We start from the raw sequence: 17560 nt of genomic DNA on the forward strand, positions 1-17560 counted from the left end.
GCGTGCGTGCACATTAAGCCCCGGCCCCACGCACGGTGCAGACGCGGCGTCTGCCTTGCAAGGCGGTTCGACGGCAAAGTGTGGTTTCTGCTGAGGCTCATGCACGCTCCAAGGTCAATTGGCGATTCAGCGGCGGGCGTTATCTACTCCTGGAAACGCAGCTTGTAAGTAACCCCGCTGATACATTTTTCACGGGACCGTAAGAAAACAAGAAAAACAAACAGGAAAAGTTGGGAAACGCAAGAGCCAAGTAACAAGTAAAATTGAGACATGAGAGTAGTGTTGAACTGCACACAATATTATCTTAATTCTTACACGGGAAAAAAAGTCGTAGTTTCGCCCGAAACCCGAAGCATCGATTGCGATTGCAAATTAGTAGAAAGCAATACAAAGTAAGGATAGTAGTTTTATCGTCCGTATAAACTTGTAAACATTCGCTCATTAGCTACATTAACAAGCATGGTGTCAGTGCGCACAGGCAAACATGAATACATCACACTCGATCGCGCTGTCAAACGCCGGCGTGAGGAAGCATCGCAGCAGCAGCGAGCGAAGTGACCTTCGTGCTGCTGTCAATCGCTTCAACGCAAACTGAGCGCCGAGAACTAACAGTATGCACAAAGCTACGAGCCGCCGACGCACCTACACTGCCTAGACTCTGCCCCCAACGCAGGTCTCTTTCAAGATACGGCCCGCACGCCGCCACGCAGTACCCTCGCTCCCTCGTCGGTGCCTCGAGCGCGACGGAAGGCGCGCTTCATCTTTCCAGAATCTCCCTCCGCTTCCTCCCCGCTTTTCTTTCTTGCGCGCGCGAGATTTGGCCGTGGTCATCGTCTCCCCTCAGACACTTTCACTCGCACATACAGCATACGGCGCGCAGCGATGGTGCTATCGCCCTTCGACTTTATACGGGACATCTATGCGCCATAACCAGTTTTAGGACCCCAACGCGTCATTGACACCATCTTTAGACAGCAAATACGGATCTAAAAGGCCGTGCTTTTGCTGGCGTAAACCGAAAATACATCATAGGTGTCGTCCCCGGTACTTTGGGCGGGGGCGACACCTATCGTCAAGCCACCAAGCCATGCGACATGAAAAGTCAAAATGGCCACTCAGGCTGGTGCAGGGGTGGCAGTTCGCAACGCATGATGCGGGAACGGTCCCACAATTGCGACGCAACAGCGGGGTTACCAATGCATTGGGTCCTATGGGAGCTATGCCAGGACCGGCCGAAAATGTTGTAACAGCCGGGAAAACGCAGCACCCAGGAATGTAACAAAGGGGTTCTACTGTAGCTTCTTTGAAGCGCAGCATGACATGTGATTATAACTGCATGCTGCCAATGTGTCCATCATTTCTGTTTCTGTATATACCGAATGACATCTGGGAAAACTAGCAATATATGAAACAATACCAATATTGTGTGTATGTGTTTCATACACAGAAGAGTATTTTTTTCTCCACGAGATTCTGCAATGGATGGAAATGTTTACCAAGATTCTCGTAAGAACGTACAAATTATTTAGGTCTTTGAATGTAAATTGCAAATCGTTTATTCGAAATACTTCAGGATGTGAAAAATCAGCTGCTCCTAAATGCCAAATTGCCTGCTCCAAAGTGCTCCAAAATGAAATTTCTGATGCTCCAAAAATTGCTCCAAATCAGAGGTCCGCAGTAGCATCACTGAGATCAAGTTACCTATCACTCGTGTGCCATAGCAACGAGGTCACTTATTTATGTCTGCACATTGTCGTCTTGTTTCCTGGATGGCTGCACGTTTGGTGCACAGTAGGGAGCTTTAGTTAAACCGTATTGCAATGTATTACAATAGGATAAAACTTGCCATCCTTTTCAAGGCACTCTGGTGCAGTTCTTGTTCTGTTGCTGTCGCAGTGGATTAGTGTCTTCTTAGTGGCGCTGTTAATATGGCAGCACTGATGCTCTCTAGTAAGTAGGATTGGGCGAGTATTTCAAGTTTTGAATACGAATCGAGTACTCCACACTAACCATTCATATTCTAAAAGTAACTATTAGCGGTATTTTTGAAAGTACCAAATGTTTCGCAATAACCTAATGTTAAAGTCTAGATACTGTTCTCTGTCTGCTAAACAAAGTATAAAAAAAATTGTTTAAAAAAACACTTGTGTACATGGCACGCATGTCCTTCAGCAGCTTTTTTTTTTGTCCACAACTTCTGACCTTTTTTTGGCAACCACTTATTTAGAGTTTTTGAAAAGCTGGTCATACAGCAGCCATTAATTTTTGAAAAGCTTGTTTGCAACCAGGCTCTAAAGTTGTTGACAGGCTATCCGCCCAGTTTTTTTATTGTTATATAGGGATCTTGTGTTTAAAACTGATCCTTTGTCCGTGATAGTTCGCTCTCTTTTTATTGCGCTACAGTAAAAGCTCGATGATACGATCACGGCTAATACGAATTTCCGGATGATACGAATTTTTCTGTGGTCCCGGCCGAGCCCCATTACTTTGCAACGTGCTAGAGAACGGTTGTTACGAATAAATGCTGCCCCACCGACGGCCGCGAAAGAGAACAGCGCGCAGTCACGCGCTTTCTCCCATTCTCTTTTAGTGCGGAGGGCGGACGCGGCGCCGGACAGTGCGGACTCCGTGACTGGGCGCGAAGAGTTTGAAGCGGTGGCGCTTTGGTGCTTTTGTACTTTTCCTCCTTTTCGGTGGCTGCCCATCGGACGGAGTGGCTGCTGTGCTTCGGGCCGCGTTCTTTGTGTTTGCGCCATTTTACCTAGTTGCAGCGAGCTATGTCTATCGAGATAGAAGGACATTAGAGACTTTTCCTTCAAGAAATAAATGCTTTTTACGTACATGTGCCTGAATGAGTTCACCTCTGACTCTTCAATTTAGCTACAGTCGAATCTCGTTAATTCGAACACGCTTATTTCGAACGTACCGCGCACCGACAATGCTCTTAGCTGCGCGCCAAATCACGCGGCGGCGCCTCCGACCGGCATTGCTCCGACACCGCCGTAGAGCAAAAGCTAAGGAGAGACCCCTCAATGCCGCGTGCGAAGGAACGGGGGAAAAAAAAAACCCGCGGCGGAAATTTCACCCTCTCTCAAATTGCAAGGTCGCCGTTTCTGCATCGCGCCGGAACAAGCATGTACGTGCCGACTAGAGTGTTCTAGACAACCGTATTCTAGCACACACTAGTGCCCACGTCTCAGCCACGCGGATAAAATGGCAGTGAACCCTTCTCCTCTATGCTTCCTCTATTTTCTAGTCACATGTTGACCTTGCACGCTGCGGCAGCAGCGCAGAGGGAAGCAGCGGCGGAGGCGCAGTCGGGCCAACGAAACTGCCCACGCCCGCAAACGCTCGCTTCCCGATAACGGCAGAAAACGAAACTTCGGGGAGCGGCTAAAATAAGCTGGCGCCAGCGCACGGAGTCGAAGGTGAGAGAGCTACGAGGGAGCTGAGAGGGAGGGCGAGGGGAGCCACCGAAGCGGCGGAGTTGACGCGGCCAAATCCGCTTCCCTGCCGCTCTCCTCCCTCACCTTCGACGGTCTCCGCACGCACCCGTGTGCCGGCGCCGCCCGCTCCCTGAAGCTTCGTTTTCTGCCGTTATCGGGAAGCGACCGTTAGCCCGCGTGGGCAGCTTCGTGGCCCGTGCTTGCTATGCGCTTGCGCGCCGCGATATTTCACGACTCGCACCGTTCGTGCATCGTGCTATGGTGCACGAATACTTCAAAAATACGTCCTTTTAATTCGAACAAATTTTCGGGCCCCTTCGAGTTCAAGTTATCGAGATTCGACTGTAGTTTTAATTCTGTTTCGATGATATGAATTTCGGCTAATACGAATATTTTTCGTGACCCCGTGAGATTCGTATCATCGAGCTTTCACTGTAGTCAGTACAGGTGTGGTACCTAATTATACCAAAAGAACTATTCCTACTGTAACTATATGCATCTGCATATTGACTATTCAATGTTGGATTCACTATTCGACATTTACTATTTGTATATGATTTGCATTAGAAAAAGTTTATATGTTCGCCCACCTCTTCCAATAAGCATAAAGAAGCTTTCAAATTATCCTAGGCCGCAATTTGCAAAACCTATCTTGCATAAGTGCACGTGGTGATTCGGTGTTACATATGTGCCAGACAGTATGATAGTAACTGAGGTGATAAGACAGTCATCACAATGTTTGCAAATCATGGAGTAAGCTTATGTGACAGAAGTGTTGGAACAGTATTGCTACAATGCAATGGTGACCATTTTTTATTCTTACTATGTGGACTCAACTCATATATTGTTTATAACAGCGAAATGATATGCTTGAAAATGTGTGATGTGGATGGTGCTTTATTAAATATGTAATGACCCGCAGCAGTAGCTTAGTGGGCTATGGTGTTGAGCAGCTGAGCTTGAGGTCGTGTATTTGATCCTGGCCCCGATGGCTGCATTTCAAGGGTGGTGATATGCACAAACAGTTGCGTGTTTAGATTTAGATGCATGTCAAAGAATCCCAGGTGGTCAAAATTAATCCTGAGAATTAATCCAGAGTCACCAACTAGTGGTGAGCCTCATGCTCAGGTTGTGGTTTTGGCATGTAAAACCCCAGAATTAAATTTTTCTAGCTGTGAAGGGCTAGCATTGCACTCACGTGAATGTTTAGAAAATTTACAAGTTTGCTGAACAGTGAGACCCGTACATATCAGTGTGTCACCTTACATAAGGGAAAAAAATCAAATGCAGGCGAGGAGAAAACACAAATACATTGTATTGATGTACAAATACCTACAGGTAGATGTCATCACCCAGAAGCTGCCATCTTACTTCCAGCCATAATAAATGTATATTGTATGTGGGAAATTGTCCTGCAGTCCATAAGAAAGCTTATCTGGGAGAATAACAAAATTGCAATTGCATTTTGTCCCAAGTCCGAGAACATATATTAAAACCACTGCTAGTCTCTCAGGATTCCTGCTTAGAATGCTATGGTGCTCAGCTACCGTGACTTGAGCATTGACGTGCTTAAGTTCCACATTGCAACATCTGTGCTAAAGTTACAATTAAAACATAAGTATGTTACTGGTGATTATCGCACAATGTCCACTGCCCCTACAAATCTTACACAGAAAGAGCTACTATTCATCTGATATCCCCAATTTTAATACTTTTAGACAGGTGTATCACAGGCTCATTATACTGGTTTGAATCTAAGCACCCTTTGCCACTTTGGTCATTCAGGTGTGAGAAAAAAAGGGTGTACTTGAAGAAAATGAGACAGAGAGTGAAATTTTCTTCCGAATAAGATATTGTGACTCTGTGCTTGTGTAGTATTGTGTTTCCGTGTCCTTCACCTGTGTTGAACTGTGTCTAGAGTGCAAAAATGTGCAAATTTCCAAGTCTGTCTTTTTCTGAATTTTTGTAACATTAGAAAGTTTTAGCTTGTTCATATACATATTTACCTTTGCGGAATATATACTTTGTCACCTGAAGCATGGACGATAGCATCAACACTGGTAGCGACAGCTTGTGGCGCTTTCTCCAACCGTAATGCGTTAGACATGTCTTTATGTTACATGGTATGAGTCTTCTGGAAGAAAAACTTTGAAAAAGGTTGCATCTTAACAGTTATGCTGCCGTCAATACTTTACACCAGTGGCTAAATAAAGTATAGTTAGTCACTAGAATAATAGCTCTGTGTCTTTTAACCCTTTCAGTGCTCGTTTTTTTTTCCTCGGATATTATAAAATGACCACGATTTATTTTAGGTTATTCAGAAGGGTAAAAATGATACTGATAATGGCAAATGCACTTTTAGTATGGCCCTCACATTCCTATCCTTGTTTTCTATCTCCTATGTAGTTTCGTTCTGGTGTGCACATTCCTGCAATATAGTGCCGCCTGTGGCAGTATAAAAAAAAAAAAAACTGCTACAATCGTACGACAGATGAGAATAACACACAAGAGTCGTCCTTGCACTATGGCATGGATATTTGAACCGAGAATTACCGCAGTAGCAATGCACAAAATCCGGGAGCCACCCTCTCGATGGGCGGGTGTGGGCTTAGCGCGGTGTAACAACACCCATGAAGGAGGGGGGGGGGGCGCATTCTGCAGCGTGCTAACAAAAACCCAGACTGAGAAAGTCCAGATAGATGAGAAAATATGCTTCTAGAAGTATAAAATAGATGGTGGAACTATTTAGGAGCTTGCCAGCTTCGTGTTACTGCGCACGTCCAACTGGTGAGTTTACCGGTACATCAGTGGCACAGAAAGGGTTAAACTCTGCGCCACCAGATGTCACTGTCATTGTTGCTACTGCCGTTCATCACTCCGAAATGCACTATTTCAGGGGGGAGCTCGTCTTGCACCACCACAAGGCATGTCCCAGTGGCTGCTGATCAGGCAGAGACATTGGCTACTCAGCAAGTGCTAAATGGCAAGTTGCCTTTGATTTCATACCAAGTCATAAATACAAGCTGACTGATATCTTTTGGAATAAATATATATGTGTGGTGTTTGGGACTATTCGGCACTTTCGCTAGTGCGCAGTGATGCGGAAGAAAGACAGAGAGTCGTTTTGGAGCATTTATCAAAATGGAAAAGAACGCTAAAAATATATATATACAGAGATAGCTGATGATCTGCGTAACGGCAGTCAGTGTGTCCACACACGCACAGCACACGAGTATAAACGGGTCGTGACAGTCCCGTGTTTCGAGGCTCATGCTTCCGTCGTCCAAGGCGCTGCGGATTCACCCGTGCTCGAGCCGGCTGCGACGACGACACGTTCAGGCCCCGTCCAGCACGGTTCTCGGGCTCGGCACGCTCAGGAGCAGCAACGGCAGCAGCCAGGGAACGCCTTGTCCAGCACGACCTCGGTGGCCAGCTCGTACGCCGCTCGCAATCCACGTGCGGCGGTCGCACGTGAGGACCGCGTCTAGCACAGCAACATCTGTGCCAGACGAACGCTGCTGGGCACAGCTCCGGTGCAGCAGCTCAGGGACCGGCGGCACTCGGGTCAGCCAGCGCCTCGAGCACTGGCAGCAGGAGCCCTGTTTCCTCGGACGCCCTTGTCCACGCCCGGCTCCGCGATCCTCTGCACCTTGCCACGGACGTCTCGCCAGGCAGGTCCTCTCGCCTCGTTCGCCCCAGGAGCTCCGAACTGCTGCCCGCCTGGCTCGAACACTGCGAGCTCGTCCCGTGCCGCCGTGCTTGTGCACCCGTTCACTTCTTCTTCCCAGAGCTTGGGTGGCCGCTGCGATCCTCCAGCGGCACCTCGCGGCACTTACATATGACAATATGTAATAACGCGAATTCTACTGGTACTGACATGTGGGGCCGAAACCTGGAGGTTAACAAAGATGATGAAATAGTGCTTTTGAACGGGACAAGAAGAGAGGACAGACACGAGTGCTGACTAGCAGCCATAATGTTTATTTGTTTACTTATATGTGGTCATCACCAAGTGCACGAGAGCATGGCATGTGTACAATGCACAATCAAGATACGACAACTCTTTTCTGAGGAAGGATATGATGGAGAGTTAATTGACGTAGATGCCACCACACTTGTCGACTGACGCATTCTTTGTTCCCAATATGTTTTCACGTTGATGCATTAGTCAGTCTGGTAAGCATTTACGCGCACGCATGTGGCTATGCACACGGCTATAAGGCGCACCTGTTGGCGAGCTTTTAGCAAGTTTGCATGTTCTTTTAATGTATCATCAATGCAATGGCTCGTTTGGCCTATATAGCAGTGGCCATATGATAAAAGAACTTTGTAAACAACTTCCCTGGTGCATGTTACCTAGGCATAGGTGTTCTTCTTGTCACAGGGTTTTGTTCTTTTGCTGTTTTGCGTGACCTTCCTGCAAAGCTGGAATAACTTATTTGGAGTGCCGCACACCTGCCTTCTATACAATCTTTTAGAAATGTTGAACACATACGTCACACCAGTTACACTCTGGCTAGTCATTTTGCACAGCTGTTTTCTTGAAGCTTTGTTTTCCTGTGCAAAAGTGGGAAGCCGTTTCAGGGACATTGCTAACAACACCCCCGGAAAATGGTGCTTCAAAAAACCTTTGCACTTGTGAGTTGAAGCTAAGTTCCACATCGTGGTGGCAAGAAGTTAAAAGTGTTGCAGTCAAACAAGCTTTTGCTACCCTCTTTTAACCAGTTTGTACTGCGCAGAGCTAAATGGTAACAAGCTCTTCCAAAATCATGGAGCATAGCACCAACAAATGAGCGTGCCAGGTAGAGTTAAATCGATGTCTAAAAACCTGAGAATGATTAACAGAAATTTCTGATGTCAGTTCTAGTCCTATTAGTTGTGTGTGAAAGTCTTCTAGAGATCTTTTAAACCGAGAAATGCCTCTAATAAATGTCATCCAACGAATGTGAATTGATTTTTGGTGTTTTTTAGGAATGACTAAAATGAGGGAGATTCATTGGTTGACAAGACTTTAAAAAAAGTTTTCCGTAACGCAGAATGCCGGGCCGGGCATTGCTCAGCTGCAGCAGCAGAGTATAAGTGCTTGGCTTTATGGACTAATTACCCTAAATGCTTTGACAAAAGTCACCTGGTCTAGCAGAGAATGGAGGTGATTTGACTCACATTCAAACCATAACATGGTCGCCATTTTCTGTAAGTTTCACCTTCCAAAATTGAACTCGCTGCCACATTTCTTTCTCCCAGGACATTGGGAGAACATGGTTAGTACTCTGTAAAGCTATTGAGTGCTGGAATAAGTAATTTCCTGCCATAATTAAGCCACAAACTTTAAAATTTGGTTGCACATCATCCCTAACATGCCTCTTCTTTCTACCAAATGTGAACTCTGTGCCACATTGTTTTCCCAGGACACTCGGTAATTTTGCTTGTAACGGCTTTATACAGGGTGTCCCAACTATCATGCAGCAAGATTTCAAATTATGCAAATGCCACATAGCTGGACAGAACCAAGGATATGTTGTTTGCCCTTGTATGGAGATACTCAGATTATTTTTTGCATTCCGCCTAATTACTTAATTAGTCTAAATAAATAATTAACTTCTCAAATATTATAATTAGGTGAAAAGTGTCAACGAGAAAATTGTAGAGCAACATGAAAAGCTCCCGATACAGCTTTCTGTTGCTCAGTGCGGGCTACATAAAAGTTTTTTTTTTCACGTTGGGAAAAACACTTTTATGAAGCACGTATTGACCAACAGAAAGCTGTATTGGGAGTTTTTCATGCTGCTCTACAGTTTTGTCATTGACACTTCTCACCTAATTATATTTTAAAAGTTAATTAAGACTAATTAAGTAGTTAGGCAGAATGCAAAACATAATCTGAGTATCTCCAAGCAACGACAAACAACATTTTCTTGGTTCTGCCCAGCTACGTGGCATTTGCATAATTCAAAATCTTGCTGCATAATAGTTGGGACACCCTGTATAACACTTTAGAAGGACTGACTGTTTGGCTAGTTGGTCTTTCGTTCTGACTTTGGTAACTTAAGGCAAGGTGGCAGACAGACACAAATGCTTGTCCTTGCCTGTTCTTTTTTGCGTCTGCCTGCAACTTTGCTGTAGGTTAGCTTAGTCAGTGTATAGTGCTTTCATATCTTCGAGGGTTTACGGTAGCGCGACTTCATAGATAGGGTTAAAAACAGGATAATTGGAGATCGCAGGGAGAGGCCTTCGTTCTGCAGTGTACATAAGGATAAGCTGATGATGATGATGAATGTACGGTTTCATGCACACAACATGTGTCCGATCTCGGTGGTCTTTGTGTCCTGGTCCGTGTGTGCGATGTTGTGTCCGGGACCACTTCATAGTTGATGTCACTGATGCGGCATAGCACTTTGTATGGACCAAAATACCGGCTCAGCAACTTCTCACAAAGGCCATGGCGGCGAATGGGGTTCCACACCCAAACTTGGTCTCCGGGGTGGTACGACACACGTCCCTGTGGCGGATGTTGTAGCGTCGTGTGTCTGCCTGCTGCTGCAGGCTGATGTGCAGCCGCGCGAGTTGTCGAGCTTCCTTGGCACGCTCTGCAAATTCCTCGGCGTCAGTTGTCAATTGGTCAGCGTCTTGACACGGCAGCATAGCGTCCAGCATCGTCTGGACTTTGCGACCGTAGATAAGGTGAAATTGTGTGAATCACATTTCTTGCACGGTGGTGTTATACGTGACGGTCACGTAAGGCAAGATCCGATCCCATGTTTTGTGTTGGATGTCGATATACACTGAGATCATGTCTGTGACCATCTTATTCAGTGGCTTGGGAAGTCTTTTGGTCTGTGGATGATACGCGGTCGTCTTGAGATGCCTGGTGTTGCTTAATTCAAAAACGTCATCCATAAGCTGCGGTGTGAATGCTGTCCCTCTGTCTGTTTTTACTGTGGAGGGAGCACCATGATGCAATACAATGTGGCACATGAAGAATTGCGCTACCTCTGAGGCCGTGGCTCGTGGTATCGCCTGTGTCTCAGCATAGCATGTTAAATAATCAGTCGTGATGATCACCCATTTTGTTGCTGTCGGCAGACAGAGGAAATGGTCCGAGAATGTCCATGCCGACTTGGTCAAAAGGCGTGTGAGGTGCTTCAATGGGCTGAAGTAAGCCAGCCGGCTTAACGGATGGTATCTTTCGGCGCTGGCATTCACGATAGCCTTTAAAGTACTGTTTGACACTTGCCGAAAGCCTGGGCCAATAATACATTGTGCTTACTCTAGCGAGTGTTCGTGAGAAGCCTAAATGGTAGATGTGGGTTCGTCATGGCAAGCGAAGAGGACGTCGTCTCGCATGTCTCTTGGAACCCCCAGGAGGTAAGCACGGCTGGTCGAATGGGCATTCTACTTATACAGCACATTGTCTTGTAGACAGAAGGACGTCAACAAGCGTGACAGATGGCGTGGTATGGCTGCGCCGCGGCCCTATAAATGATCAATGATCGGTCTAATCTCAGCATCGTCATGCTGCCGTCTGATCAAGTCCGATGAACTAACAGCACCCAGGAAGCAGTCATCGTCCTCTGTTTCCTGACTGACAGGATCAATGGGTGCACGGGACAGTGTGTCAGCATCTTCGTACTTAAGGCCAGACTTATAAACGATGGTGACGTCAAATTCCTGTAGCTGCAAGCTCCACCGTGCCAGTCGTCCTGAAGGGTCGCGCATGCTTTCCGACCAACAGAGGGCATGGTGGTCCGTTATCACTTTGAAGGGAGGACCACAGAGATAGGGGTGAAACTTGATGATCGTCCACACGACTGTGAGGCACTCTTTCTTCGTAGTCGAATAATTCGCCTCGGCACAGGACAGGACAGTGAGTGCCTGGCATAGGCTGTGACTCTTTCCACTCCCTCTCGAATTTGGACGAGCACTGCGCCAAGGCCAATGGTACTGGCGTCGGTATGCACTTCTGTATCAGCATCATCATCAAAATGTGCAAGAACGGGTGCTGACTGCAGGTACTGTTGTGATTCAGCAAAAGTCGCCTGTTGCTCATTATGCCAGACAAATGGCGTGTTGTTCATTGTAAGGCGAGTCAGGGGTTCTGCTATCTTCGAAAAGCCCTTAATAAATCGGTTATAGTAGGCGCACGCACAAACCCAGGAAGCGCAGGACAGCCTTCTTATTGGCAGGAGCTGGAAATGCGGCTGCAGTGGCAAGCTTGTCTGGATCGGGTCGGACCCCTTTGGTGCTGACTACATACCCGAGGAACTTGAGCTCCTCATAACCAAAGTGGAACTTCTCGGGCTTAAGTGTGAGGTCTGCCATCAGATGGCTTCTAGCATATTCCGCAGGCGGTGAAGATGCTGCTCGAACGTTTCAGGAAATACGACCACATCATTGAGGTACGCAAGACAAGTTTGCCACTTCAGACCAGTGAAGACAGTGTCCATCATTCGCTGGAAAGTAGCCGGCGCTGAACACAAGCCAAAAGGAAGTACTTGAAATTCATGGAGACCATCTGGAGTCACAAGGGCTGTTTTCTCGCGGTCTCGTTCGTCTACCTCAATTTGCCAGTACCCGCTTTTTAAATCGAGAGAAGAAAAATAGGGGGCACGCCGTAGTCTATCGAACGAGTTGTCGATAGGTGGCAGCGGGTACACGTCCTTTTTAATCGCATTGTTAAGCTTCCGGTAGTCAACACAGAAGCATAGTGTACCATCTTTTATTCCAACAAACTGTTGGAAGGCTCGATGATGCCTTCGCCAAGCATCTCCCGGACCTGCATACGTATGGCTTCACATTATTTTGCCAACACGTGGTAAGGCTGCTGGTGTATCGGGCCTGCGTTGTTGTACGTGATGATCCTGTGTCTAGTGATGGAAGTCTGGCGTACCTTTGAAGAACTTGCGAAGCAGGTCCTGAATCCAAGCAAGAGCTTGCGCAGAGCTGTCTGGCTATCGGTGGACAGTTCAGAATTGATGTCGATATGGCCTGGAGACGTGTCTGCTGTCTCCGCTACTTCCGACGTGAAACGGTTTTTAACGTTTGCTACTTCGTCTGCAAATGCTATTGAAGTGCCGCAGAAAAGATGTCGATGCTTGTTGCTAAAATTGGTAACAAGCAATTGCTATTGGCCATCACAAAGCTGTATAACACTTCTTGCCACACAAACACCTTGCTTCAATAGGTGTTTCAAGTTAGTTTCAGCCACCGCTTTGCCATCGCATGAGCCACAGCATGTGACGTTGACGAGGACACTGGCTCGTGGAGGACGCGTTGCACTGTCTGCGGAAACACAAAGTACGTCGGCACTTCGTTGGCCATGTGATACGATGCTCTTGCAGATCAATAATAGCTCCGTACTCCTGCAGGAAGTCAACCCCAAGAATAACGTCACGGGAGCATTTGCTTAAGACAAGGCAGCTCGCTACGAATGTAGATACTTGAATCTCAATTCTAGTCGTGCTGGTGCCCAGTAGAATAACGATGCGGCTGCTATCCGTCTGAATCTGCGAGTTATGCCAGGGCATGATCACTTTAGTAGCCTGCGCCGGTGTCCACTAAAACACTAACGGCGTAACCGTCAATAGTCACTGGTATATCGAGAGAAAGCCAGTCGTCCCGTTCAGCTGCAGGTGATGTCAGATCGGTATCTTTCCGTATCTGCGTTGATCGAAGGTCTTCAGCACTTTGACCGTCAGCGACCTCGCCCCCAAAGGTCGCTTTAGTTAGTTTTCCCAGCGGGGACTGGGCGACCGTGCGGTAGAATACCGCTGGCGCGGAGGTGAAAATTATCTTGGAGACAGCGATTGCGACTGCCACCTGGCAGGCTGTGCCAAGTGCTGCTGAGAGAAGTTGGTCTTCAATGTCCCGGGGTCGCTGGCTGTATTGGGGCGGCGGCAAGTATGCGGAAAAGCCGCGAAGCTCAAGGCGCCGGTTTGGGCACTGGTGGTACAAGTCGTCAGCTATGCCGCAGTGGAAGCACAGAGGCCGGCGATCAGGTGTGCGCTAAACATCCGACTTGCGAGGGGACGTGTGTCTATTGTCGATGTAGTGGACCGGTCGCTCCGAACGATGGGCAACTGGAGCGGCATGAGCAAAGGGCGGCGCCGTGTACCTAGCTTCGTAGTATATCTGCTGCGCCGACTGAAGTGACACTGTAGGAGGAGCACGAACAAACAGCGACAGAGAGGAAGCAGGGCGCTTTAAGGATTCCTCGTAGGTCGCACGGTGGTATTCAGTAGGTACTGCCTCAGCATTATCAAGATGCAAGGTATCACGGAGGGTCTGGTGCAGCTCGTCCTTGATAACACTTGCAATGGAGCATGCCATGGCCTTTTGCAACTCTTCAAACACTACAAAGCGGATGAGTTCTCGCAGACAGTGTTGCTTCCGATGGCCGTGAAAATGTCAGCAGCGGACATGATGTTCACTTGCTGCTCCTACAGGTAGGACCGATGCAGAAGCATCTTTTCCATGGTCACGGCCTCGGCCAAGAACTTTGTGACCGTCTTCGGAGGGCTCCGCACGAGACCAGCATAGAGCTGCTTCTTGACCCCGCGCATCAGATGATGCAACGTCTCCTCTGGCATTCTTGGATCAGCTCGTCTGAATGGGCGCGTCTTGTCTTAGGTGTATGTGGTCACAGTTTCGTTTGGCAACTGGATGTGGGCCTGATTCGCTCGTTCCGCTCCTTCGTGGCGATCAGCACTGGTGTAGGTCTCCAAAAGCCGATAATAAAATTCGCGCCACGACGTCACTTGCTCCTCACGGTCATGAAACCACGTACGCACACCATTCTCCAGGTAGAAGTAGACGTGTCTCAGTTTCTGCCGCATTGTCCCATTGGTTCAAGGTGGCCACGCACTTGAAGTTGACCATCCAGTCTTCGGCGTCTTTAAACACTGTGCCATGAAACGTCGTCGGGACCCATGGGCTCTGAAGTGTATATCGGTTCAACATTGTGCTCTCTGTACCGGTTGGGTTGGTTTGAACGGAAGCGCTGGTCATACCGGTTGAAGTGGTGGGAACTGTAGCGTTGACAACTTCCGGGGACAGTCCCTTGATCCTGCGGCTGGCCCGATGCACGGGAGTGCTGACTGGCACTGCATTCGTAGTGCAGATCTTTGGAGGGGCCTGCAACATCTGTGAGGGATACCCAGCACCACCAGCAGTTTGTCACAACGTTCAGAGGTACTCTTGGGAATTTAATAAACTGCAGAGCAGCTGGCTTCTGGAAAGCGCATCCGTCGGGGCTGGCTCTCGAGCAGGGAAGAGCGTGTGGTCTTTGTTGTTTTGGGCTCGACTCATTACCTACAGGTGGCAATATTAATTTGCTAGTCTAGCCTTATTTAAATGTTTGATATAAGATTACCTTGCTGTGCATTACAGAGAAATACTTTGAAAATCTGTCTGTATGACATGGTTTAATTTGTCTATCTTCGATCAAAAGTCTTGGAAAGCACCCGTACTTCGTAACTACTCAATTCACACATTGTATATTTAGGACATTTTTTTAATATTTTAGAGTCTAGCTTTTAAGTAAGCGTCGGCATTGTACCTTGTAACCAAGCAAACGAGTACAGCGAAGGATGAAAGCAAATGCGGAGCAAAGCGGGAGGTGAAAGATGGAGATAGCGAAGAGAGCGCGAGGAGGAAATCGGAGGAGGAGGTTATGGCGAAAGCATGAGAAGAAAAGTGTAGGGATGCACAAGATGGGCTTTGTGGTGACAATGGCTACGAGATGGTGCCAGAGTAGCGTGCGTTATATGTATCGAAACAAAGCGCTGCATGAGCAAAGGTCTGTCTGCGGCGGCTGCTGCGAATTGCGCCCACGTGTCACCCACGCGCTGCCTCTCCCGATTTAGCGATTAGCGAGGCAGTCGTCCCACACTTTGCTCCATTTGCAACGTGCTGCACAAGACAGATTGTCCACGCCAGCCAGTCTATCGCAAAATGAAAACACGTTATAGAGCTGTGCTTAAATTTTGCATTAGGGAGTATCGTAATCGTCGGTGAGTTTTCTTTATTTTGATTTAACTAATAGAAGTACATTACATTGTCATGTAGTGATGGTGAAGAACACAGTGGCGAAAACTGTGAATGACAAAAGTAACTTTTTATTGGGCGAACTTGTGCCCAGGAAGAACAAGCAACAGCCATGTATAATGATAGTGGTGAGCACAGTCAGCGATCGTCGAAAATTTCATCAGCGGGTCAAGTGCGTCGGCTTTTATACACGACTTATTGAAGGTTCCAGAGTAATCGCTGGCGTCCGCGTGCTTTCCAGAAAGTACTACACAGTTTGCATGGCGCAGACAGTCGGATTACACAAGGTTCAGTGACAACAAACAACGAATAGAACTATCGATAACATTCGAGGAACTTCCAATACATGCAGGCGTGTCTGCTTTGAGCAATTAAGTTTAACATTTGTTAGGTGGTGAAAAGCGGTCACCGAAGAAAGATAAATGTACACTTGTATATATTATATGTACCTACATCAGGTGTTATTTACAGTCAGATGTGGGTTGCTTGCTTACATGAATACCTTGAGTCAGGAGCATGGCTGAACTTAAGGGTTTATGTAAAGACAGCCAGTTTGGAAAGAAGTCTAGCTTTTTGCACAGTTTTATTAGTCCTTTAACACTTAACACCATAGTGAAAATGTGAGTTTTTGAATAAGCAACTGGAAGAAACAAACGCGGCTTGCGCTTGATTTTGCCATTTGGTTGTTTAGAGTGTGGCTATAAAGGGAAATCATATTACTTCCAATTTTGCGGCCTTCTCCTGTGAATCATTATTGCGTTTTTCATCTTGCAAGGGCAGTGTGTAGGGGTACAGATGAAAAAATATTGCAGTTTCGCCCGAAAGGTGAAGCGTCGATTGCGATAGCAAATTATTATACAGCTATACAATGTAAGGATAGTAGTTTTATTGGCCATATAAGCTTGTGAACCTTCACTTACTAACTAAATTAACAAGCATGTTGGTGCGCGCACAGGCAAACATGAACACATCTCACTCGATGACCGTGGACACTCGTTCTCAAAACACTTGCGTGAGGAAGAGTGGCAGCAGCAGTGAGCAGATTGCCCTTCATGCTGCCTCTCACTTCAACGCCATTAGTCATTAGTCACAGCCATTAGTGAAATGGTTATTGGACTTGTCTTGTGATGCACCCAGAATCATTGAATAACATGAGTTGTTGGGAACGACAATGGCTGTAATTGTGGATGGCGTCGTTCTACAATACCGTCCACAATTAAGAAGAGAGACTTAAGTTGAGATGCCACTTTGTAATGCCATTGACCCTGAGGGTATAATAAATAAATAAATTAAGAAGAAATGGAGTTGGGCAGGCCATGTAATCTGTAGGGCAGATAACTGGTGGCCTGTTAGAGCTGTAGAATGGGCGCCAAGACAAAGGAAGTGCAGTCAAGGAGGGCAGAGAATTAGCTAGTGTGACAACATTTAGAAATTCGCAAGCATAACATGGGGACAGTTGGCTCAAGACAAAGGTAATTGGAGATCACTGGGAAAGGTTGTTGTCCTGCAGTGAACATAAATAAGCTGGTGATTATGATAGAGAACGTGCCTAAACTTTTCCTTTCCATTTTAATGGATGTGGTGAGGCATTCTCGTGATGTCACCGGTGTAAATATCACTGCAGCCCTGCGAAAAAGCTGAATTGTTTATTCAACTTCATGAACATTTAGATGAGCAGACTGCTCTGAATTCTTTTTTTTCTTTAATAGTAGCAATAATATATATTGCCACTCAGTGTTAGCACTTTTGTCTTTTTTGAGTACTATTATATTTCTATCGTGCATACATTATAAGCATGTATCAAACATTTTGTGCCATAATAATTCCTTTGACTTTTAGGCGCAGGCAGTACATCCACACACGGCGATAGTCCTGAAGCAGATGCTTCTTCCGAAGGTGAGTAGGGTATATTGGTAATTACTTTCATGTGTGGAAATGGAACGAAACAAGGATTTCCTTACAGTTTCAGTGATGCTACTGCTGCGCCAATTGTGCTGAACTGCGCTGAGAGCCAAACTCTGGTGCCTTCTGCTATGTTTCAGCAAAGTATGAGAAATCTGCGCCCATCCTGC

The 17560-nt window shown here is 46.8% G+C and overlaps 1 protein-coding gene across 2 annotated transcripts in view; it reads left to right on the forward strand.

The window, feature by feature from the left end:
• LOC119459212 (BEN domain-containing protein 5) overlaps positions 1–17560 on the forward strand; it is a 56424-nt gene that overhangs the window by 15898 nt on the left and 22966 nt on the right. For both annotated transcript variants that reach the window (XM_049671263.1, XM_049671264.1), the window contains exon 4: positions 17328–17384. In XM_049671263.1, coding sequence (XP_049527220.1) covers positions 17328–17384 — 57 coding nt within the window. The remainder of the gene's footprint in view (positions 1–17327; positions 17385–17560) is intronic.

Source organism: Dermacentor silvarum, chromosome 7 (assembly GCF_013339745.2).
Source record: "Dermacentor silvarum isolate Dsil-2018 chromosome 7, BIME_Dsil_1.4, whole genome shotgun sequence".
Taxonomy (NCBI): domain Eukaryota; kingdom Metazoa; phylum Arthropoda; class Arachnida; order Ixodida; family Ixodidae; genus Dermacentor; species Dermacentor silvarum.